Source organism: Podarcis erhardii (assembly GCF_964252035.2).
Source record: "Podarcis erhardii genome assembly, chromosome: 2".
Lineage (NCBI taxonomy): Eukaryota > Metazoa > Chordata > Lepidosauria > Squamata > Lacertidae > Podarcis > Podarcis erhardii.
The window spans coordinates 61,328,970-61,353,860 of NC_138498.1; the positions used below are offsets into that span (position 1 = coordinate 61,328,970).

A 24,891-nucleotide genomic window follows, 5' to 3' on the forward strand; every position below is an offset into this window, starting at 1 on the left:
CTGAGGCTGGCTGTTAACTTTGAAAACTTGTGCCTGGGCTTGCTTTTCCCTTCTCATAACATGTATTTTTAGGCTGCGAAACACACCACTTCCCTCAACAAATTCTAGGCACTGCAGTTTTCCCCTCACAGGGTTACAGTTTGCTGCAACCCTTAACAAACTACAGCGCCCTGATTCTTTTGAGGGAAGTAATATACAGTGGTACCTCAGGTTACATACGCTTCAGGTTACAGACTCCGCTAACCCAGAAATATTACCTCGGGTTAAGAACTTTGCTTCAGGGTGAGAACAGAAATTGTGCAGCAGCAGTGCAGCGGCAGCAGGAGGCCCCATTAGCTAAAGTGGTGCTTCAGGTTAAGAACAGTTTCAGGTTAAGAACGGACCTCTGCAACGAATTAAGTACCGTACTTAACCCGAGGTACCTCTGTACTTCAGGCGTTCTTTAAAGATATAGTATATATGGTCTGCCGCACTGCAGACCAACAAAACTAAGCCTGCGAGAATCAACAGGCTTCAATTCTTGCCACACCTGAAGTTTACCTGACTCATTGCTATTTTTCTAGAAAAAGAGATGCCAGAACTCACCATGAGCACCTCCTTTGTTCTCTTAGAATGGCAATGGTGCCCACCTGAGAGGTGCAGGAACTGAGTTCTGGCGAGTTCCTGCTGGAAAAAAATCCCTGACCTGACTCAATTTACAAAACAATAAACTTGATTTGTCTATGCATCCACTCCAAACTTCCATGCCTGTTAAATAATACTGGCTGCTACTGAGTTTATTAAGCTATGCCACAGGAGACAGAAAGGTGGAGCACAAACATACTTCTCACTGCAATTCTTACAACTAATCTCAAAATGGCCGCTGTCCCATGAGCTACCTTGCTGCACATACCCACTCACATAACATGTTGGTTTCTACTGTCATTACACCAGTTATCAAGGAAATAAATAAAATATTTACCAATATTTAGCCTGCATAGAGAAGAAGATCATGCAGGGCCCACTATAGTGCTATATACTCACCAAAAAGTCAAGGCAACCAGTACTTCCTGTTTCCAGCAAAATGTGCCTGTGCAGCTGATTGGTTGTCCCTTGTGCCTATCACAAAGTCAAATGTCACCTCCCAAAATTATGCCACATCTGCCAATTTTCAGCTCCTAAAATTAGTGTCTCCCTCCCTTCCCTGTCCTGCATCTACATGTGTTGCCTGCAATTTGCAAATTAACAGTCCCACAGGTGGAGATGTCTGAATTTAATAGAGGTTGCTGCCCCTTGCCGCAGAGTAGAATAAAAGAACACACATCAGCACGTCAAAAGCCACATAATGGAAGGACTGGCCCCACTACAGCAAATAGTTCATTCTGCAAAAGCTGCATTAGTGGCACTCAGCAGGCTAAGCAGTTATTTAAAAGATTAATATTCACATCTGCAGACTATGAAGTTGTCATTATCACACAGTTTTTTCCTATGGAGTTACAAGTTCTGTTGAGTCTAAGCAGTTCTCCATTCCTCAGCTGTTATGCATTTTTATTGTTCTGTAGGAACAAGCACACATACACACATTTCTCTGTAAATCACCACTTCATATAAATTGAGGCCATTAAGCTAATCTCCTGCTCATCATGAAACCTTTTCCTGTTTGATGGCCTATATTATTTTTATATGATATCATCAAGCAAATTATGTATTTTTAATCAGCTTGGTGCGTTTTTTTCTGTTTTTTTATAGAATTTGATATTCTAGACTTGAAGGCAGGAGCAAACCCTGTGTTACAATGATGCTACGGTACCCAATTTCCTCAGGAAGCGTGTGTTCTAATGACAAGACTGTGTTTATACATAACCACCTGGTTTGACAATACCTTTTTGCAGTCTCCTTTTCTCTCCTCAGTTGTCCTGAGCATGTGCAACAGGTATAGCTCCTGCTCATTTTAACTCCAATGCAGCCCCTCCAGATGTTCCTGAACTACAACTCCCATCATGCCTGACTATTAGCCATATTGGCTGGGGCTGACAAAAAAAATAGTCCAACATCTGGAGGGCCACAGGTTCTGCCCCACCCCCATTTTAGATGGCAAAGCAGAAATTGCAACAGTTTTAAGTTTTGGAAGCCTCATCTGTTGAACCTCTGGGTTATCATAAACCTATTTAAGGTTACAGAAGCCTGACCAGAAAAAGGCAGCGACACTAATCCATACTTATCTTTTGCCTCACGCTTTCTTGGCACAAGTCTGCACTTTAAAGCTTCATGTCTGAGCACTTATTTTATGTTATTTTTTGTCTGCCACTCGCCCCAGGAAAACTCACTCTTTACTGCCAAATTGGAACAAATGACAATTTGGGTTTTCTGTGGATTACCATTTGCTCCAGTTCAACAGTAAAGAGTGGGTTGGTTTTTTTTTACTTTTGGCAGGGAAAACACATGGGGCAGGGGGAGCACTCAGACATGGTCAGTGCTTTTTTTCTGGGGAGGACGCAGGGAGATGCATACCCCTAAACATTTTGTGAATCTATTGAGGGGCAGTATTTCAATACGAGTAGGAAAACGAGAGTACCCCTAAACATTTTTTTAGAAAAAAAGCACTGGACATGGTGCTTTAAAGCGTGGGCCTGTGCCTAGAAATGTGGCACAAAATTAAGTTTGGATGAGCCCTAACTCTGCCTCCTAGGAACACCAAGGCCATAGTAATATGATTAGGGTGATGGAAAACTATACTGTTGCTTCAGAGCTTTTAAAGAGGCAGAAGGCCCACTCATCTTCTGTAATGCAGCCATTTTCTGTCAAGAGCTTGCATAAAATCAGTTCCTAACAGAGGGATAACTAGCTCTGTCATGGTTGGTTCCAAATTTTATGGGAATTCTGCACTTATTCAGTGGCGTAGCGTGGGTTGTCAGCACCCGGGGCAAGGCAAGTAATTTGCGCCCCCTAACCCGTGGATTTGCGCCCCCTAACCCTACCCCTAACCCTACCCCCCAGATGTTGCGCCCGGTGTGGCCTGCCCCCCCTGCACCCCCCACGCTACGCCACTGCATTTATTAGATGGCTTAGAGCAGTCTATCTGCTCTAAGCCATCTGGGGTTGATGAGAGACATAGCCCAAAACATCTGGAGGACTCCAAGCTGAGGAAAGAAGCAGCTCTTAAACTGAGTTTGCCCATCACTGTTTAAAAATCCCATTCAACGACACAGAATCATTTAGGAAGTCACTTTCCACTGCTAAGGTGCTTTACATTATGTTGAGTGTTCAATGCCGGTCAACAAATATTATGCACTGTAGTGTATTTGGAATAGAGAATGGCAATGCAGAGGTATGATATTGCTCCTGGCAACAGAAAACATTTCCAGGAAACTGAGACTGCAATGAAATGTTATCAAATTATTGCTGCAATTGCCCTTGTTCATGGATGAGCAATGGGTCGAGACCAATACCCAAGAGGCCAACAGCCTGAGGGAGTAGAACAAAAGCATGTGGAAGTCAGTTCTTAATGCCCCGGAGTTGAAGAACAAAAGGAGTAGATAGAGCACTTGCAGCCAGTCCTCAGTCCTTAGCTTTGAATGCCAGGATGGAAAGCCTTCCTAGGTCACATTAGCTATCAAATGCAAGCCATATTAAAAAAGAGGTAACCCCAAAGAACATTTGAGGTTTCCCTGGCTGGAAACGGGTCCCCAAGGAGGCGACAAATGCTCAAAAGGAATCTGACACAAGGCAGAAAACCTTTTTTTAATGGCAAGGGATATTCTGATTGTCCAGGGATTTGCTCTAATGACAGTTTACTTTCCTTTAGCAAAAACAAACATGTCAAGCAACTCCAATGAGGTAAAAGGCTGCAGTGCAGAAAGAATTCAGCTACCAGAAATGGAAGGCACAAAAATTCCTCAAACCAGAAGGCAGCCTAAAGTCACTTCCAGAAAAAGAATATACAGTATTGTCTTGGTTTGATTTCACACAATTTTCATTATATGTTACCATCAAGTGGTTGTTACCCAGAATATTCCTGTAGTTTTCCATCACTTTTCTCACTACAGAAGGTCCAGGTGATTTGTTGCCATTTGCTCCATTTAGCCGTTGTTCTTCATAATGAACCTACTGTACTTGCTTTGTGGCAGGTTATGAAGGTGTGCTCTTGTTGTGTAAAGGGTATATAATGGCACCTGCACAACAGTGCAACTGTCTGGAAGGGCCCTAACTTTTTCATACTTTGTTCTCCCTCCATTACATCAGGCTTGATAAGTGTTTTCTTATGGTCTTACAGGAGTGCTTGTATTCTTTTAAAAAGCCCTGCCTGTTCTTCCAACTCTAGGAGATAATGAATTAAAATTTACCTTTAGGGTTGGTGGAGTGAACAGGGCTGTGGAGAATAGCTGCAACAATATTCAACTTCCAAAGGGAATTACCCACTCATTTAGGTTGCAAGCCTAGACACTTACCTGGGAGCAAGTCTCATTGAACAAAATAGGGTTTACTTTCAAGTAAACATGCGTGGGGGGATGTGGGTGGCGCTGTGGGTTAAACCAGAGCCTAGGACTTGCCGATCAGAAGGTTGGCGGTTTGAATCCCTGTGATGGGGTGAGCTCCTTTTGCTCGGTCCCAGCTCCTGCCCACCTAGCAGCTCAAAAGCACATCAAAGTGCAAGTAGATAAATAGATACCACTCAGGCGGGAAGGTAAACGGGCGTTTCCATGCGCAGCTCTGGTTTGCCAGAAGCGGCTTAGTCATGCTGACCACATGACCCGGAAGCTGTACGCCGGCTCCCTTGGCCAAGAAAGCGAGATGAGCACCGCAACCCCAGAGTCGGTCACAACTGGACCTAATGGTCAGGGGTCCCTTTACCTTTACCTAAACATGTGTGAGATTGCTGTGTTACTGTGCTGGTGCTAAGTGGGAAATGTGGCACTGCAAAAATGATTGCTTTCATGTGGTCTGTGTTGTAAGTACTGTAGAATGAGTAGTTTGCAAATTGTAAAACAAGTAATGTTTGACTAAACGCTTAAAAAAAAAAAACCACACACATACATTATTCTGATAAAAAGAGCCCTGCTGGATCAGGCCAGTGGCCCATCTAGCCCAGCATCCTGTTCTCACAATTGCCAACCAAATGCCAACAAGAACCCCACAAGCAAAAAACAGCATTCTCCTGATCTGTGATTCCCAGCAACTGTTTTTTTTAAAAAAACAGGGATTGTGGTGAGGAAGAGTACCAAGCAGCAACTCGGCTCCCTCAGCTACCATGGCAGCTATAAAAAAAGACAAGTAGCATGCCAGGGATAATTACAGTTCTGGTCAGCTCACCTCATAAAGAATATTGTAGAATTAGAAAATGCTCAGAAACAGGCAGCCAAAATAACCAAGGGACTTTTTAGTTTAGAGAAAAGGCAAGTGACACAATAGTTTATAAAATTCTGCATGGGCTGGAGAAACTGGAGAGAGTATTTCTTTTTCTCAACACTAGAACTTGTGAACATCCAACGAAGCTGAATGCTGGAAGATTTGGGAAAAATAAAAATAAAGTACTTCTTCACATAGCATATAGTTAAACTATGGAAATTGCTCCCACAGGAGGCAGTGAATGCAATTTGGACACTTTTAAGGGGACTGGACAAATTTATGGATATGGCAGTCAATGGCTACTAACCAGAATGGCTTGATTCTGCCCCCACTGTAGGGCCAATATGCTTCTGAATACCAGCTGCTGATAATCACAGGTGAGAAGAGCCATTTGGCTTCTGGTGAGAACTGGATTCGGGACTAGGAGGGCCTTTAGCCTCATTTGGCAGTCTCCTCTTGATGGTATACTGTGGTATAAACTCCACTCTTTATAGGCTTTACAGGAAAACTGGTTACAAAGTTTATATGTGTGTTGATATTACTATTAATAGTTTTATCATAATGCATAGGGCAACCACAATGAAGTGCACCATCTGCTATGGTGATGACTTAGTCTGACAATAGCAGGCATCCATTATTTTTAACATCTTGGTCTCCAGTCAAGGAATGAAATGGATTTTGTTCCCAACTTAGCCTATGGGAAGTGTAGGTAATAAACTGGTATTGTACATATGTCTGTGCAACTCTACTAAGTGCTTCTCATAATTCATGCTTTAAGTTAACTATGTGGCGTTAACACCAACTGGGGAAAACATAGCCCCAAAAAAAGTCTACTTGAACATGATAATTCTAGTGCACACCACTATTATTATGCTAACCCACAATTAGGAGAAAGATTCAAATTTGTGCAACTATTAGAAAGGTATTTTGAGAGAGAGAATTTTAGTTACAGCAGCTGCTCTACACATTATTCTTATTTGGGCTACAGTGACCTCCAGTGTCTGATTTTAGATGGCACTTTCTAAGGCCAAAGGCTTTCATCATTATTTTAGCACCCATTTTTTCCAACTGCCACTTATATACAAGAAAATGAAAGGATTCTCACTGGAGATGCTATACCCTTGGAATTTTAAACTGATTGCTTTCTAATTGAGGGTTCTGGAGCATTCATTTATCAGTCGTTGGTTCGAATTGCTACATTCCCTCAAAACCAGAAAATTAATTAGACACAAATACACAGATGTAAAAAAGTACCTGAAGTGACATGGGGTAGAAATCAAGGGAGAATACTTTAGGAACTTATCTGCCACTCTGTACTATAAGTGAAAGAAAGTCAATCAAAAAGCAAAGGTAGGCATGTGGGCTGATAGGGAAAAAAATCCAAAATCCGTATTATCTTTATTAGGCCAATCAAAATGTCACAAAATAGCATCCAAAGTTTCCAAGGCTAGATGGTAAACAAAGCAACCAAGGAGAAGAGGACAGAGTTTGAGTAGTGGTAAAACCATTAAATCTGCACCTTATAAATGCCTTGATAGAATGTGGGACGTTGTGGTAGACATCAAAATTTTTATATCTATAACCTACAGCATTTTAGGTCTAATGTTCCTGTGGGAATTTCAATATCAGTGATGCATAGAAGAGCTTAGTACAAGAATTGCATTTTTTTTCAAAATGTGTGATACTTCCCTTCCATCCCCTCCAGACATGATGTTGCTAAAGGAGTGGAGCAGTAGCCTCTAAAACATATGGGAAAGAATCAGATCCTCCTCCACATGGAAGAGAATGTTTTCTGGAAAATAATACCAGTCTTTTGTAATTCTCTACATTCCCTTAAAGAAATCCCACTTTTGTGATAGAATCCTACGCCCATCCTGCTAAGTCCTAACCCAGCAACAATAAATCATTGGGACAGCAAAGCTCATATTGTCTATTCCCCTGCCAGTCCCAGGATTAGTGGGACACAGAACTATTTTCATCACTGAAAGAGAAAGAGGCTGCATTAGGATGCAACACTACACCATGCTTTAGCATTCCAAAAATGGGCCTTCTCCTGAATTGGGGATGGGGTGGGGATACATCCAAGTAAACATGCCCAGGATTGCACTGTAGGTGGTGGCATTTTCACATTAGGGAAACTTAAGTAAAGTCACTTGCAGCTTAGTTGGCCTGCAGCCCTAACTAAAACAGGTTTACTGGGAAGTCAGCTCATTAAACACAGAAGGAATTGCTTCCAAATAAACTCACAAAGGATCAAAGTATTAGGTGATTTATACCATCCACCACCCTGGATATTTGTCTAACACAGAGGTGGGGGACCTTTGGCCCTCCAGATGTTACTAGACTGCAAGGATGACATTGTTATGCCATCATCCCTGACCATTGACCATACCGTCCAGGGCCAACGAAAGTTGGCTTTTCAGATTTCAGGCTGCAACAAATCCTTTTAGGAAAAAAGAAGCACACAGTGGCCATTTCCTCATCTCTGGAATTATATAAATCTGCTCAAGTCTGTCTTCCACCTACAAAGGAAGCTGTGTTTTGCCTAAGGATGGAGAAAGACCTGGGTTGTGCTGTGGAGTACACAACAGGTTCATGCACACCAGCATTTTAGCTAACTAAAATTGGAACCATAGGACAGTACTGAGGAAAAAATGCATCTTGGTAACTAATTTACATGACAAACTACCACTTTTATACAGCTTGTGTGATACTTCATATTAGTGACCACATACATCCAGGTCACCATCTGAGCACCATTTGATGGGAAAGCGAGACACAAATTTAACAAAGAGGGGCACAGCAGGCCTGTGCTTGTCAACTACAACAAAAATCTTCAACAGATTTTTCTTTCCAAGTAAAATAAATTTGCCCATGCCATGTGATAAGCAGTGCATCAAAAATCTCAGGATTTTTTTCAAGTGACTATCCATTGCCTGCTTAGATACATGCAGGTTTTGACCTCTTGGTGTACGCATGCAGAAAATAATTAGGATTACTGACAGTGAATCATTAATAACTCTATGGTTGTATTATTTTGGTCCTACATTTCCATTCACTGTAACTCCAAAACATTGGCAGAATCAGAAGAAACACAAGACCAATTTCATTTGCTCAACTCTATTCCACCCAAATTCAATGTCCTTGAGAACAGATTTGACCTTTTGTTGTTAACATTTTTGTGGAGTTTAAATTCTAGGTTTTGCTTCTGAAAAGAAACAAAATTGCATCACAAACCAGTTGGTCCCATGGCAGTAACCAGCAATTATAAGGAACTAACCAATAGATGTAATGTGAAGAATGATCTTAACGAAGGCTGCAATCCTACATACACTTACTTTCAAATAAGTTCCAATGAACAATGTGGGACTTGCTTTTGAGTAAGCGTGCACAGGAGTGGGCTGTAAATCTAAGAAATATTAGCATGTTGAATTAATTTGTATATGGATCACAGCTACATTTTCTCAGTCTATTTTTTTATTATTATTATTTTAAAAATCTGTGCATTCAAGGTGAACGCTGTTACAATCTTCTGTTAGCCTTAAAACATATTTATACAATATATTTACAAATTAAACTTCTTAGCATTATCACTACTGTACAAGAAAATAAAATAATTTAGGATCTCATGAAAAAAGGTTTACTGTATTCTTATGCCCACAATATATTAATCAAACAATGAGCTCATTCCACCATAGTTTGGTATTGCGTGCATGAGCAAAACCATTCCTGGGGCTTGCAGGGTCCCTCCTCCCCTTGCATGGTCAGCCCCAGTATGTAGAGGGAGTGCCGGAACACCAAGCCTGCCAGAACCAAGTGCCTTGGACAAGATCTCCAGCCAGTCTTACTAGTGCTGGCTAGCCAGCTGTCAGAAAAGCATCACCCAATGGGATTTCACCCTTACTGGCTTCCAGTTGTCATAGTATCCAAACATGGCAAACTAGGATATGCTTCAAACATAAGTCTTGCTCAACCCTGAACAGGGTATCATCATCCATGTAGGAGACACAGGGCTGTGCATGCCCCACACTCCCCAATGTCCCTGTGTGCATCTTCTCCACCCTCCCTGTTACTGTTTATCTGAACCCTTTTACCACTACTGACTTGGGCAGAAGTAGAAACCTCTGTGCAATCAGGAACCACGAGGGGGTTTCTATTTGTATTCAAAGAAATGCTGGTAAAAGCCCCTTTCAGACCTTTCCTGATAAACACAGGAAGGCTGAAGACTGAGCAAGAAGGACCAGGACAGCATGTGACCTTGTGTCTCCTACATGAGTGGACGTTTCCTGTTCAGGCATAACACCTGAGCAGGGCTACAGTTTGCCCATAAACCGGGATCAAGCTGTGTCTTGAGACTGGGAAGTCAGTTTATGGAAGTCAGTTTAGAAACTATGCCAAACAAGGAGAGAAATACATGTACATATCTTGAAGCTAAGCTTGCTCATACACGACACCAAACCATGGTTTCACACTGCATATAAAATGTCGCCACTATATTTTTCAGCAATGAAACATTTTGGCAGCTACCATTCTTATAGGGTTGACAGGCTATTCCCTTTTACTATTAAATAAAACCTATGAATGGCATGGCAATGTAACAGAATGGCTGTATTTAAATAGTGCCATTTAAGAAAATTCAAAATTTCATATCATTCCAGATGCTTCAAATGTGAATCAACTTTAATTACACTGTATTATTCTATCTATTTGTCCTATGAGTTAATAGGGAGAATGAGCTAATAAGCTTTTGGACAAATATAGCTGCTCGGTTGATAAGCTTCCTAAAACAGAGTATTTTAAGTCATTGGTGTACAAATAGTGCAAAAAGTAAAACTTCAGTTTTTGTGGCTTAGTTGTGCAATGCTAGCCACAGTCACAGTTAAATATAAAATAGGATCCAGTTGAAATGAATTACTTGGGCAAACTTGCACACAAAATTCAAACAGTGCTAAAAGACTGGGGCAATAAAAATAGCTTCATTTCAGATTTTTGTAGAAACAGTGCAGTGCTGAATACCCCTGAAGATAATGCTTTTGGCTATATCCAAAAGCTGACTGTCTGGAAAACTCCTTCAATTTTTGAGACTGAAAAAACAGGTTGAAGATATGCTACAAAAGCAATTTAAATGAGAAAGATGGGGGGGGTACCACAGGCATACTAGCAGTCTCCCTTTGATGTCATGCCAAATTACTTTTTAAGAATTTAAGTGCATGTGGTTCAGTGATGGGAGTTTCTGGGAAAGGATGTCTGCAAAGCATTTGTCGTCACATGCAGAGCATGGATGCATCCAGGTTTTGGGCCAACACACAACTCTTATGGAAGGTCATCTTATCATCTCATCACAACCTGATAAGCCAGCTTCTAGATAAAAGATTGCCCAACAATTTAATCAAAGAGTATTTGTAGAAACAGATTTATGAATTTTGGGTATCTCCGAACAGTGTCCGAGGAAATCCATTAAAAGGAGTTAGAGGACAACCAAACCTATTACCATTATTCTGACTTTTAACAATTTAGCTTCAGAACATTATGTTCAGGTATGAGCAAGACACACACACAAAGAGAGAAATACAGCAGTATTAGTACACAAATACATTGTGCACTGTTTGTCCAGCCCAACAGTACAGAAAGTGAATCACAACTCAAAGTTCAAAAAAATAAATTCAATTGTTTTCTTATAAATCCAGCAATTTATGATGTTACTAATCATGGAAGAAACAATACACTGTTAATTAACACGAAGTCCAGAAGTGTCCTTTTCATAAAATCAAGAGAAGCCAAAGGATTTTCCCTTTTTCAAGCAAAAATATACAAGACACCATACACAAATGGCTGATGAGAACTGGGTCCATGGTGTAAGGATTAGACACTAATCATAATGCCACCAAAATCAAAGGAGATCCAAGAACTCTTCAGAATTATCTTACAAAAATAGCTGCATTAAAATTTGCAAGCTCTAAAGCTATTATTCTCAAGCCCTATAAAAAGGCAACCTTTGAAAGGATCTGGCTCAGATTATCGGCACAGTACAAATATTAAAAATGCACACACAATGCGAGATATTTCAAATGCGCTTTAAAGGGACTATTGCAGCTGGTTTATTATGTAGCAATAATATTGCATAGCTGGAAAATGAGGTCACTTGACTTGCACTAACTGCAAGTTTACACACAAAAGTGACATATACCATTTGCTAGTGGGTAAGTGACTGAGAGCAAGGCCATTTATGGTCCTGACTATTTAAGAACACTCAGTACACCATTTTTTTTTGGCGATTTTTCCAGATGTTATATGGACATAGGTGCCATTTCAGAATGAATCATAGATCAGGTTAACTCAAAAATTCACTGCCTGTCAAGGGATATATATGACTGGCATACAGTTTTGGTGGTGAATGGAACAGAAAAATCCATTCATGTTCAGTACATGTACATCTGTGTCTGACAACTGATTCATCACATGAGGTAAGGGTGTATTCTTAGTGTTTAAATGATCCTTCAACCAATATGAGAGGGCAAGATTTCATAGTATTTAAATGGCCTTAAGTGGTTTACACATTGCATTTCTTCATGTGGAGGTTGACGGAATAATCTTCTGCCTATTGAGTGATTCACATCTGCTATTGTGATTGAACAATGCAATCCTTTACATGTCTATTCAGAAGTAAGTTCCACTGAATTCAATGGAGATTAATCCCAGGTAAGTAGATACAGGGGTGTGGGGCCCTAAAGACTGCTGCTATCCTGTGGAGAATCTCCACAGTGCTCTCAAGACATTCAAAGCTACAAAATGGAGATTCTCCACACTAAAGAAGTATAAATAATGCAAAGCATTAGAGCTGCAGCCCAGAACTCATACAGAGAGAGACCAGGGGCTATATGTAGCAGACTAATATCCTCCACACAGAAAGAATAATGCATAAACAGGTCCTGAAAAGAGATTTCCTACCCCAACCCCGGAAGCAATTCATTGGCTGCTGGCTGCATTCTCGGAAATATAAAGGGTGAAACACATGTAGAAACTGCCATTTTCCTCTTTAAAATACTCAAGTGTTGAGCAAGCAACAACCTGGCTCACTTGTGTTTTGAAGAGTGATTATGCACCCTGTATGTGCATTCTTCAGGTGTATTTTGTACTATAGTATCTGTGCCAGAGTACAAAAGGTATCATAAGATGTAGCACTGAGACTCTTTTAAGGAATTTGTTTTGTTTTTATATCCAATTAAGGGATGAAAGCCCTTGTCAAAAATAATAGAATCTTACCTTATTAACACTTGTTCAAAGCAAGTTCAGTTATATATTCTACTTCACTCTTGATATTTGGCAAGTGATAAAAAAAGCTGTCTATCTACATAAGAAATAAGTTAAGTGCTCTTCGGGAAACACACACACACACACACACACACACACACACACACACCACCTTTAAAATGCACGTAGTAGGGGTTGGAAGAGAAAGGAAGGATATACTTCCTTGTTAATCTTTTGTGGCTGCTTTCCTTAGCATTACACATCCCAGAAGAGCTGGAAGTTAGAAGAACACAAACTTTCTAGGAACAAAATAATTCTCAGTTGGATGATGACAGTGAACATAACAGAAGCTTGGAGGTTTTTAGATTTGAGTTGAGCCAATTAGCTAGACCCAGCTTTCCTTATTTCCCCCAAATCACTTCTCTCTCCCTTTTAGACTAAATGCTTAAAAGTTTGAGTAACTTCAGTACACAGCTATAATAAGGAAAACAGTGAATATTTGAAAGGTCAGCAGTTATGAAAAATGGCTGGAAGAATTACCATGCAATCCTATACATGTCTACTCAAAAGTAAGCTCCACTGAGTTCAACAGAGCTTACTCCAAGGTGATTATGCACAGCACTGCAGCCTTAACCAACTACATGATGGAAGCATTAAGACACTTAAAGGTTTTTAAATCTTGGGCAACTTGTGGTATTTGGCCAAATGCAAGAGGTATATAGGGATGGGTGACGTTCTAATCTAAACTTGGCTAGCATTTACTAGATTATTATTCTGGATAGAAGGCTGACCACCCAGTTTGTTATTCAGAAGTCCCATTTGCTCAGATGGGCTTCCCTGGTACTCTCAGCCTTTGCTCATGACAATATCATCCATGTACAGTATCATCCTACAAGTCACTGTGCTGGATGCAGCTCTCTAAACCTGGCTGTAACCCTGGAATCCACTACTAACTCCCACCACCACCCTGGAAATCTGGTGACAACCATAGTTGATGAATTTAAAATACTCTTCCATGGTACCCAGATGCCCTTTAAAAAGCAGGTGCAGTTTGGGTTTTCTGAATTGTTGGCAATAGTCAAGGCGACACCATGTTATGACTCCCCACCCCTTTCAATGTCAACTGTGGTCAGAATTAATTCTGAAATAGCAATACCTTCCCCACCACCACCAGCCCACCTCTAGAACCTTACATTTTAGTGTGGTTACTAGTCTTTGGGTAGTTCACGTATGCTTTTACCCTAGAGAAAAACTCTGCTTGGCTCAACCGACCACATATACAAAATAGGTTTGAAAATTGCAGTTCTACATCTAGGATAAAATTCATACAATGTACACATCCAGTGTCCTAAATAACACATTTACAGTAGTCGACTAGTGTATGTACATATGATGGGGGCAATATACCATATGAGCTAGAGCTCCCAGTCTTATTTATTCAGGTCTGGTTTCCTTTCGAGGGTTGTTTCAAAAATTCCAGTCTCAGTAGTAGATTTGTCTAGAAGGTTTGGTAAGTAAATAGAACATATTATAGTGTATATGCTACTTCAGTAGTGAAGTATTCCAAAATACCCTTTCTCCTGGTTACATGCCATAGAGATACATTTCCTTGCTCTTGAGAAATTCAGTTCAAACTCAAGTCTTGGCTGTACATAAAACAGCAGATTGCACCAAGAAAAACAAGCAACACCTCATTTCTGGAACATGTTCACAGCAAGACTTTTCACGTTGCTGCACTGCCCATTGCTGAGCAGAGGTTGATGGTCTTAGCACATACTTGTCATGCTGGGAGTGCAATATTAGTGTGGCAGTTAAGAGTCAGATTTCAGTATCTTCCAAAACCCACCAAGCAAGATGGTCATTATTTCTTGTATTTGCAGTCACTTGAACATGTGTCACAATGGTTTATGGATCACAGCTACACCTACATGGGAAGAAAGTACACATGCATTAAATTTATATACCGCCCTTGATCCGCAGATCTCAGGGTGGTTCACAACATAAAATTACACAAAACCACAAAACACATAGTAAAAATAAGAAAAAGAAACCAATAATCCCCCCTCCCATAGCACATTTAAAAGGGCATTGTATGTCAATCAGCCCAAGGCTCGGTTGAAGAGAAACATTTTTACCTGCCACCTATAGGTATATAATGAAGGCATCAGGCGAGCCTCCCTGGGGAGAACATTCCACAAATGGGGAGCCACTGATGAAAAGGCCTGTTATCTTGTTGCCACTCTCCAGACCTCTTGTGAAGGAGGCACACAAAGAAGGGCCTCAGAGGATGATCTTAGAGTCTGGGAGGTTCATATGGAGAGAGGCAGTCCTTGAGGTATTTTGGTACTGTGCCATTTAAGGCTTTAAAGGTCAAATTCAGCAAAACTAGGCCTGGAAACCAATTGGCAGCCAGTGGAGTCAGGCCAGAATTGGTGTAATATGCTGAAACTGTCTTGCCCCTGTGAGCAATGTGGTCGCCAAATCCTGTGCTAGTTAAAGTTTCCAAACCATCTTCAGAGCCAGTCCTATGTATAACATGCTGCAATAATATAACCTAGAGGTTACCAGATCATACACAACAGCAGTTAGGCTGTTCCTGTCCAGATACAGCTGTAGCTGGGCCACCATGCAGATGATTTTTGGAGTAACCTTTTACTTGCACTGGGACTTATAGAAAGCTCAAGATACACTTGGGGTACTGACTCTTTTCTGACCAGAGACTCTCTTGCCTGTAATGGCCACACAGCAGGTAGAATTTAAACAGATGCATCTTTGCCAGATGAACATCAGAGATGGGGAAATACCATCTGCTGGATTTCTGCATGCCAAGCAGTATGACATTAAAGGCCCAGGTTCCTTTTAGGAGTGAAATTTCTCTACCAGGAAAAAGTGTTGCTAACCCTGCCAAGAATCACAGCAGAGATTTGAGAAATGCAGATTCATCCAGCCCATCCTTCTGCTTCCACCTGGTTCAATGTACTGCTTACCTGCATAACTTCTTCCAGTGCTCATGTTTGTTGGTAATAATGTCCATTTATCAGTGACAGGATTATAGTATTCTACAGATGCCAAATTGCAAGAGCCATCATCTCCCCCAACCACATAGAGAAGACCGTTCACTGAACACACACCTATGGAGGAAAAAATGTGTTATTTTAAGTTTACATGGCTGTGGCATGGCGGGGGAAGGAACTCTAGCATTCAGGCTGGATTCACTCCAGATCCTTCAGGAAGCCCCAAACAAAGTATGAACCATCGACACTGAAATTGTGCACTCTAATTGTACTCAGAAATAATATATCATTAATTTTCATAAGCTGTTCTTGTGGCAAGGTGAGAGGTATTTTTATAATATTTAGGAATGAGCAAAAAAATAAAAGTCACTCATTATTCCATTCATTTTTGTTAATAAGCACGTAATTTGTTCAATGTTATCACATTCACTTCATAACTCACATCAATGAGGGGGTTTAGTGGGGATAGGGGGTTGCTTTGTTTCTTCCTGTCACCTGCGTACAGGCAGTTGCCATTTCCCTTCCCCAGATCACTCCAGTATCAAAAAGGATTTGGGGAAAATAACATGAGGGATATTTGGAGATAGCAGCAAGAGGACATCTGGAAAAAAGCATCCCTGAATTTATTATGTATTTGGACATCTCTTTAGTTATCGTAACCAAATTTTGCATGGCTGTTTCTGAGATCAAGGAGGTTTCCATCTATGTTTGGATACAATTGTACACCATTTTGAAACAAGATGGCAGAATGAACCTTTTTAAAACAGCACTCATTTTAACCACTGATTTAAGAACTACACTGATTTATCTTGTTTCACAGAACTCCTAAGCAATGCCAGTTACAAAGCAGCTAGCAACTGGCATATAGATAACAAAGACCTTTTCCTGTTGGAATTTGTTTTGTAACAAATGAAAAATGAACCAAATTGGCTCCATTTGCAACCCTGTTTAAAGCACTGAGCACAATTCAAGGACTGGGCAGCAAGAAAAGGGGATTGGGAGCTGTGCAGAGTATAAAAGACTCAGCCTTCTGACCACTGGAGGTTGTATGAAGTAAATGAAATACCCTTTTATTTATCTATGCTTTCTGATGAAAAAATCTGTTCCATACTTGAATGTTCTCTGTGAAGTCATGAGAGCAAGAAAAATGTTCTTGTAAAGAAAACAGAGGTTCTGGAATTCATAAACTCTCTCTGCTAAATTCCATATTCCTTGTTACTCACTACAGACACGGATGCATAAAACACACACACCTTCAAGACTTCCTGTCTTATAAAGTATGGAGATTTAATTTTAAATACCTAGAACAGCAAGATACAGCTTATAAAACTGATGTTTTTGTTTCAGTATTACTGTAAGCTTCTTTGAAAGGTTGCTTATACCTGAAGGGTAATATATATAAGTGTGCTGTGGTTGCTTAGAGGAAATTACAAAATAAATACCTGCATTTCTTCTACACATATTCATATCTGCCACTTGTTTCCATGTATTTGTTCCAGGATCATATACTTCCACACTCTTCCTTACCAAAGGGCCATCATGTCCCCCAGTAGCATACAGCTGTCCACTAAGTACACCAACACCTGCAAAACAAGAGGACAGCAACTCTGAGAGCTTCAGAGCACAAGTTACTCCTAAGCGGCTGTTTCATTCAACAAGCCCATCATAAAAGTGAGCTAAATATTCAATGCAGGAGTTTTCCTCACATGTCCAAACACTGGGATCCCTCACAGAAAGACAATTCATACCCTTATAAAGGCCCTTGCAGAGAATGCCTAAGACCCAGGGCAGAAGTCTTGTTAGAATAAAGTTATAAACACAAACAGAAAAGTGGCTGGTCCCTGGTGGGCCCCCACAGCCAGCTTAGCCCTCCGAGGCCTGGAGCAAGTGTACCTGGCTTGCCCCCAATCCTGCACAGGCCTGCCCTTATACTACGATTACAGGCCTAGCATTTGAGAACAGTATGACAATACCGTATCATTAGTCTTATCACACATTGCCAGGAAAGGGGCAACATACATGGTACAATTTTCAAGAGCTCTTGTAACAAACTTAGGTACTGTTCAGAGATTTAGCTGTGATAACAACACGAGGAGGAAAAACATCACAGTAAGATACCTGCACCACTGCGGCGAGTACTCATATCCGACACATATGCCCACTCATTTGTAGCTGGATTATACTGTTCTACAGTACTAAGGCACTGACGTGATGCTCCATCGTAACCACCAACAGCATAGAGTTTACCTAGAAAAAATGAATATGCAGCACTGAACATCAACAGGAGCAGTTGGCAATATTAGCACTTCAGAACATTTCATCACTGATCATTTGTACCATGTCAATTACACAATCCTTTTGTGATAGCCGCCTACTAGCTTGATAAATACCTATATGTATAACATGTTTCAGTTGCCCTTCTTCATGTATAGCAAATGTTCAGATCAACAAACACTTGCTAAGTGAGATGTTCTCAAGGATAGTTCGCTGCAGAAAGTTGTTCCATTATTTGCCATGTTACAAAACGGGTGAAAATGTACTTCTCCCTGATCCAGTGCAAATCTCTTTAAAACCCTGCTCTTTCTACCAAAGTTTCATTTGGGGAGAAGATCTTTTCGGCCATCCATATTTAAAAATCCAGCAAAAAACCTCTGGAAATAGGGAAAACATCATACCAAGCTTCCACAGTGAAATATAGAGAACCATTTAGCAGGGAAAATACTTAGGTAAGGATATTTGGGATGACTTCTCTGAGGGCACAGAAAAAAGGAGGTTTAAAATCATTGTCAGAACTTACAGAGTATGAAAAAATTCCCAAATTCCTGACACACCTTGCACATCTCCCCGCTTCAGAAGATGTGAAACATCTACTTCCCACAAGATGGAGACACAGAGCCACGGAAAAAGCGATTGATAGTCCTTCCAGTTCTCTTCACACTGAGTGTAACTAAGTAGCTCTCACTCAGTTCATTAAATTTTGTATTGTGAATAATAATTTTATTATTTATACCCCACCCATCTGGGTTTCCACAGCCACTCTGGTTGGTGGATCATATTGAGTGGCACACGGAAAACCAGTGTAAGGCAGGAGGGGAGAATCTGGGGTCCAGGGACTCAAGGATCCTAAATGGCCCTCAGGACTCTTCCTAGGTCACATCTGCTGCTAGCCCTACTCTGCACCCACTTAAAATGCATTTGTCAAGTTGGAATTTTTCTTTAAACTGTGACAATGCCTCTTGCTTGCCTGGATAGAGAGATATGGGGGTGTAAGAAGAAAAATCTGGAAAGGTAAGGGTGACATCTATTGCCCAACCTACCAGTAGCATACAGCCCCCCTCCCCCCATAAGATAGTCCATAAGAATGTGGTGCTTGGCATTGGGCTGAAAAATATTCATGACTCCTGGTTTAGGACCTAGGCAGAACTGTGAAATTGACATTGCTGAAACTTACAGAATTCAGTGATTTTGTGGGTGAGGTATACTCAGCATCAGTGCAGACTAGACAGACTAGGTTTTGTCCCTCCTCCCAGTGCCTTGATACCTGCCAGGCCAGATGGCAAAACAGTAAGATAAACTTCCCAACGCAGTAGAGAGGGGGGGACACCCCACAACTTAACAACTAAGCTTGTCTCAATCACTACTGTACTCAGCCTGTTCCCATTCAAGATGGGAGAGTGATTTTTGGAACACGAAGTGTAGTCCGACAATGTTAACTGCCTTAATTTTTGGTCTTTAAAAAAGTTCTTGCTGCTAGGCTATCACACTTAACTGTGCTGCCGCGGCCAATACAGCAGTTTGCTGTCTTTACCTTCCACGACCCCAACTCCAACGCTGCTTCTTCTTGTGTTCATAGGTGCCACAAAAAACCACTCATTGGTCTTATAGTTATATGCTTCCACAGATGCAAGACCTATTTTTGAAAATAATATTAAGGCAAGTTTTCTACATCCTTAATTTAGCAGAGTATAATCCCTCCTTTGTCACAGTTACCATCCTGACTTAATTTTTCCAGGCAATACTCTTGTCTTAATCTTTCCAAGACAAAAAGGGGAAAGGATGCAGGTTGAGACTACTTCAGGATCAGGAACTGGACACTAAACCCAATACTAATAAATTGCACTGAGAATCTGTATCTCAAAATACCACCCCAGTTCTCATCACTTGTGATTACTCAACAACCATGCACTGAAAAAACGACTGGGAAGTGCAACCCACCCAAGAATTTCTTCCATCCACTGCAGAAAACTACACCAGACATAATAAAACAGGTTGTAACAGAGGTTTTTGCTTTGTTGTTTTATAAAGAAGAAGATTTGAAATGGCGCATCAGGAGCACTGAATTCAAAGGAAGTTCTACAGTTCTTGTAAAGTGCTTAAGAGCGAAGATATGAACAGCATTCACTCAGTTTTGTTTGTTTAGCAACCTACCTGTGCTTCCATCAAATCCACCAACAGCATAGAGGAGTTCATTTAGTACAGCTGCCCCTAAAGTGCTTCGTCTTTCTTGCATGCTGGCTATTGATGTCCACAAGTCTTTCACTCCATCATATACATCTACTGTTCGGACTCGTAAAGAGCCATTAAAACCTCCCACAGCATAGACTTTGCCTGCCATGAATACCACCCCTGTTAAAAACAAATTGGGAGACAGAAAAATGGAAGGCAGGTCATGCCTATAGGACAATTATTTTCTTTCTCTTTTTCCTACCAGAATTTCAGGAAGGTCACCAAGCAATATTACAGTACGGTGACAACTACATATGGAACCTGTAAAGTTTGAATGCTGCTTGTTTCATGAATCAAGTCTATGAGAGGGTAAGCCTGGCATTGGCATGGAATCGCTCTATTCAATAGGTCTTATCCATGGGAAAAGCAAGCTTTCAAATGTTATGGCCTCATATGGCACCATTACCACAGTGAAGCATTTCACACATTACATAAAAAATGCTGAGTTTGCCAACAAATGTACGCTCAAACAAGGGGAATAGAGCACAATATCTGAAATCACGTTTGTTGCACTCATGCTATGTATGTTCAGCTTACACAAAAGTATTGATATGAAATGGCTCTTGCTGGCTGCTGAAGTACATGAGACTGTTATTACTGGGTGGAATTCAACAGAACGCTGAGGAGATTGTTCTATCAAAACAAGCCTAACTGCCTGCCAGACACAACTAACATAGCAAAAGCTGCCGAGAGATCAAGCAGAATCAATGGGGTTGCACTGCCCCTGTCTCTCTCCCGACAAAGGCCATCATACAGGGTGACAGAGGTATGTTCCATGCCAAAACCAGGCCTAAACACCAACTGAAATGGATCTAGAAAATCAGTCTCATCCAAGAGAGCCTGGATCTGTTAACAGAGAAGGGCTAACTCTAATGTTTTACTGTATAGCCTGAAATTCAACTGAATATATAAAATCTGTCCTAAATAATTTTTTGTGATTATGACTGAGGCTATTTTTTTTAATAGGGAAAATATTTACCTGCTCTACATCTCCGAGAAGGAAGTTCAGCAACTTGATCCCATCGCTCCTCCTCAAAATCATAACACTCTACACTCCGAATGGCTTTAGGTGCTTGCCCACCAACCACCATCATTACCTTGGTAGGAAGGGAGAAAAGTTATCATGAGAGCATTTTCAACAGCAAACAGAAATCCTTGATCTTATTTGGGGCCTTAAATGGTAATAGGACACCATCAGCTATGTGAGAACTCACCCAAGAAAAAAAAGCAAAGTTTACTTCAGATGCATGAGAAGTTGGCATTTGAATGATATTGAACTTGAAAGTACAGTCAATACATTATTGGATAAAATACTGATTGAAGCCTTTGGGCAAAGACTATGTACTCTAGCTTTCACAGATTATCTAGCTTCCTTTGCAAAAGGTAATTAGTTCAGATCCCAGAAGAGCTACATTTTAATAAAAGCATGTGATAACAGCCTAGCAATGATATGAAAATTCTAAGAACAATGGAAACGATGATGGTGCTTAGTATCCAGAGAGACTAGTTTTAACAAAGGGAGATTATAATTCCCATGATAATGGGGGGCAGGGGGGAATTACTTGAACAAGCATTTAATGGCTCTGTGTTTGCTTAGATTATACATACAGTGCTTTTTTTCTTAAAAAATGTTTAGGGGTACAGTGGTGCCCCGCAAGACGAATGCCTCGCAAGACGGAAAACCCGCTAGACGAAAGGGTTTTCCGTTTTGGAGGCGCTTCGCAAAACGAATTTCCCTATGGGCTTGCTTCGCAAGACGAAAATGTCTTGCGAGTTCCTGCGGGTTTTTTCTTCCTTTTCCCCCCTTTTTCTAAGCCGCTAAGCTGCTTATCAGCTGATCCGATAAGCCGCTAAGCCGCTAAAAGCCGCTAATAGCGCTAATCTGCTAAGCCGTCAATGGGCTTGCTTCGCAAGACGAAAAAACCGCTAGACGAAGAGACTCGCGGAACGGATTAATTTCGTCTTGCGAGGCACCACTGTACTCTCATTTTCCTACTCATATTGAAATACTGCCCCTCAATGAGGCCAAACTTAGATCCATAAAATGTTTAGGCATATGCATAACCCTGCGTCCCCACAGGCAAAAAAGCACTGTATACACACCCACACCCACACACTGTGTATGCGTGCATAAACCTAGCTGCATTCAAAATGGCAAAGTTTTCAAAACACATGCACATACTAAAACCATAGTGCTCCTTTACTGGCTGTTTGCTTTGGGTACCACTTTAACCCAACATCCCAACACCATCTGGGATATAACAACACACAACAACAGAGCAACCTTTCCCTTTTTGCTTCCTTTGCACCATGAAAATCACACAATGCCTCTGACTGGCATTTCTCCATGCAGTAGTATGGCAGAGCCAAGTTTATGGAACAGTGGCTGATTGCAATGGGTTTTGAAGCAGCTTTAATAGAAAAACTAGAATAGCAGTAGCAGTAGTTGTCAAAACATGAAACCGCAACGTTGCTCTGTTTGGTAAGAAATTCTTCTAGCAATGGTGTAAGAGGACTGTTGGTTTGCTAATAAACTTCTTCCACGGGTTGATTCACATATGCCCCAGTCAAAAAACAAAAACAAAACATGTACCACCATTACCACCTATAGGAACTTCAGCAAAGTTGAACCATTTACCCATGTCAAAGTGGGAAGTCTCTTTCCAACATGCTGACAATTTAATGGACATTCATGTGTGCAAAAGGGCGATCAACACTGTGTGCAGATATGTCTGCAAACACCCAATCCTCCTTCAAGGGGGAATGATCATGCAATTCTAACCACTGTGCATATGGCCATCCATGTAAAGGGGGCATGTGACCACCATCTTGGGTATTTCAGCAAGAAAAAAATAGCTTACCTTTGGCAGACTGACTGGGGTCCTTGGTTTTGTTCTAGGATTCTTTATCAACTGCCGTTGATCCAGAGGAAGCAAGTGGTATTTCATGGCCTCAATAAGGAAATCTTTACATGTGTTATTGTTCTTGATTAAAGCTTCTTCTTCAACTGTCTGAAGACACCAACAAAGATATTAGTACAATGACTATTATCAGACTTCTTAAAAAGTGTCACTAGCAGGCCGGTGTAATGCTCATTCATGATTTCAGTGTAGCAGTAGAAATAAAAACCCCAAACTGCTTCTTCCACATCATTATCCCATTCCCCTATTTCACTCACTACAATATTATCTACTTCAACTGTGCAGTAATGTTTGTGTTCTGTTAAACTGTGCAAGCTTAGTATAAATGTTTTGATTAGTGCATAACTACAGCAATCCCATCTTAAAATATTTACAACACTACTTAATACAAGCTCCAGAAGACAAGGAACTATGAGATCTTATAACTTGGGAGACAAAAGCTTTGAGATATAACACACACACACACTCTCTCTCTCTCACACACACACACACACACCCCACAGTGGCAGCAATCCAAAACCTCACATGTTTGGGGCTCAAGTCACAATCCAGAAAAGACAGAGCTCCACAAATGCATAGGGCTCCTTCTCCTTTAGAAGTCAACAATGCAAAAGGCTGTGTTTTGAATGTTCAGCTGCATAATTGAACTGTGACTAAGATTAATTTGCACTAGCAGTTCCAGACATGGTATTTTAAGGAATCAAAACATTCACACAACTTCAGAAACCAACAGTAATGAAACGACAAGGAGATATGTATGCTTGTGTGTCAGCAGCTCCAATCCCCAGGTTCTTTTTAAAAATTTGGAATCTTTTTTTAAAAGAAAAAAAACCACAGTTCTGTGAAAAGAAAAGCTTGGAAGTAACTATAGTGCGCATGTAGATACTAAACAAAGAGAATGGCCATCTTCGCATAAACTGGCAGTACTTTTCTCCAGTGCTTCCCCACTTAATCTATCAGTGAAGAAAGCTCAACAATGTATCTGCTAAAGACAAATACCCCAAATTTCTGTATTATCAGGACACAAAAGTGACAGCTTTACACTGCACCAGTTTTTATGGACAAGGTTAGCTCTCATTCTCTGCCCAGCAGAACCTTCAAGTGAAAAGGAGATTCAGAACATGTTTATCTGCTAGGATGGCACACACATAATTATGAAGGCTATCCAAGGTTCTTTTGATTGATGGCAAGCCACAAACAAGCAGCCCAAGCGTATATTATTAAATTTTTAGTGCTGTAGATACTAGAAGAACACTAACCTGTACAAGGTAATCTCTGGGCAAGAGAGGGAGGCGGACATGTTCCATCAACTTAGCCATGTGTTCCAAGCGAGACTCTTTCTCATAATTTATCCAAGAAATGACAGCTTCAAACACCTGGCAAGAGCAATAAAACACCTATCTTTTAAAAAGGACATAAACCGTTAAATATAACCTCAAGCAGAGGTTCAGCAAGTAATGAAATAGGCTTGGAAAAACCAACTAAAGGTATTTTCAAAAGCAAGAAGATATGATAAAAAGATGGATTTAAAAAGAATCAAAATTGGCTTATTTTATTGTGATTGTATGATTTTATGCATTCTGAAGGGTCCAACAAACTCTGTATTAAATGTCTACTGTACAATCCCGACCACAAAGACTATCTAATGCCATGAATATAAGTACTGCACAACTTAAATGCTGGCTTTTGTTGAGCTCAGTCCAATGCCCGACAACTTGAAATATGTGTTTCAATGGGAGTCTTTCAATGACATGAACCTCCCAACTGAAAACATTTATGACACTCATGGGCATGAGAAGGAACATTCTCATAAGAAAGGATGTTCTGATGACTTACTATGTAATGGAACGCATAGGCCAGCTGGGACTTTTGGA

General features: G+C 40.7%; 1 protein-coding gene across 10 annotated transcripts in view; it reads right to left on the reverse strand.

Annotated features, from left to right (window-relative positions):
* Positions 1–8,429: 8,429 nt before the first annotated feature.
* KLHL3 (kelch like family member 3) overlaps positions 8,430–24,891 on the reverse strand; it is a 51,767-nt gene continuing 35,305 nt past the window's right edge. For 9 of the 10 annotated variants that reach the window (XM_081850360.1, XM_081850361.1, XM_081850362.1 and 6 more), the window contains 9 exons: positions 24,277–24,393; positions 22,958–23,107; positions 21,076–21,193; positions 20,019–20,216; positions 19,360–19,500; positions 17,709–17,837; positions 17,033–17,173; positions 15,564–15,707; positions 8,430–14,500 (listed from right to left, as the gene is read on the reverse strand). In XM_081850360.1, the coding sequence (XP_081706486.1) occupies positions 14,472–14,500; positions 15,564–15,707; positions 17,033–17,173; positions 17,709–17,837; positions 19,360–19,500; positions 20,019–20,216; positions 21,076–21,193; positions 22,958–23,107; positions 24,277–24,393 (1,167 nt within the window). In that variant the 3' untranslated portion in view covers positions 8,430–14,471. The remainder of the gene's footprint in view (positions 14,501–15,563; positions 15,708–17,032; positions 17,174–17,708; positions 17,838–19,359; positions 19,501–20,018; positions 20,217–21,075; positions 21,194–22,957; positions 23,108–24,276; positions 24,394–24,891) is intronic. The other variant, XM_081850359.1, reaches the window with a different exon arrangement.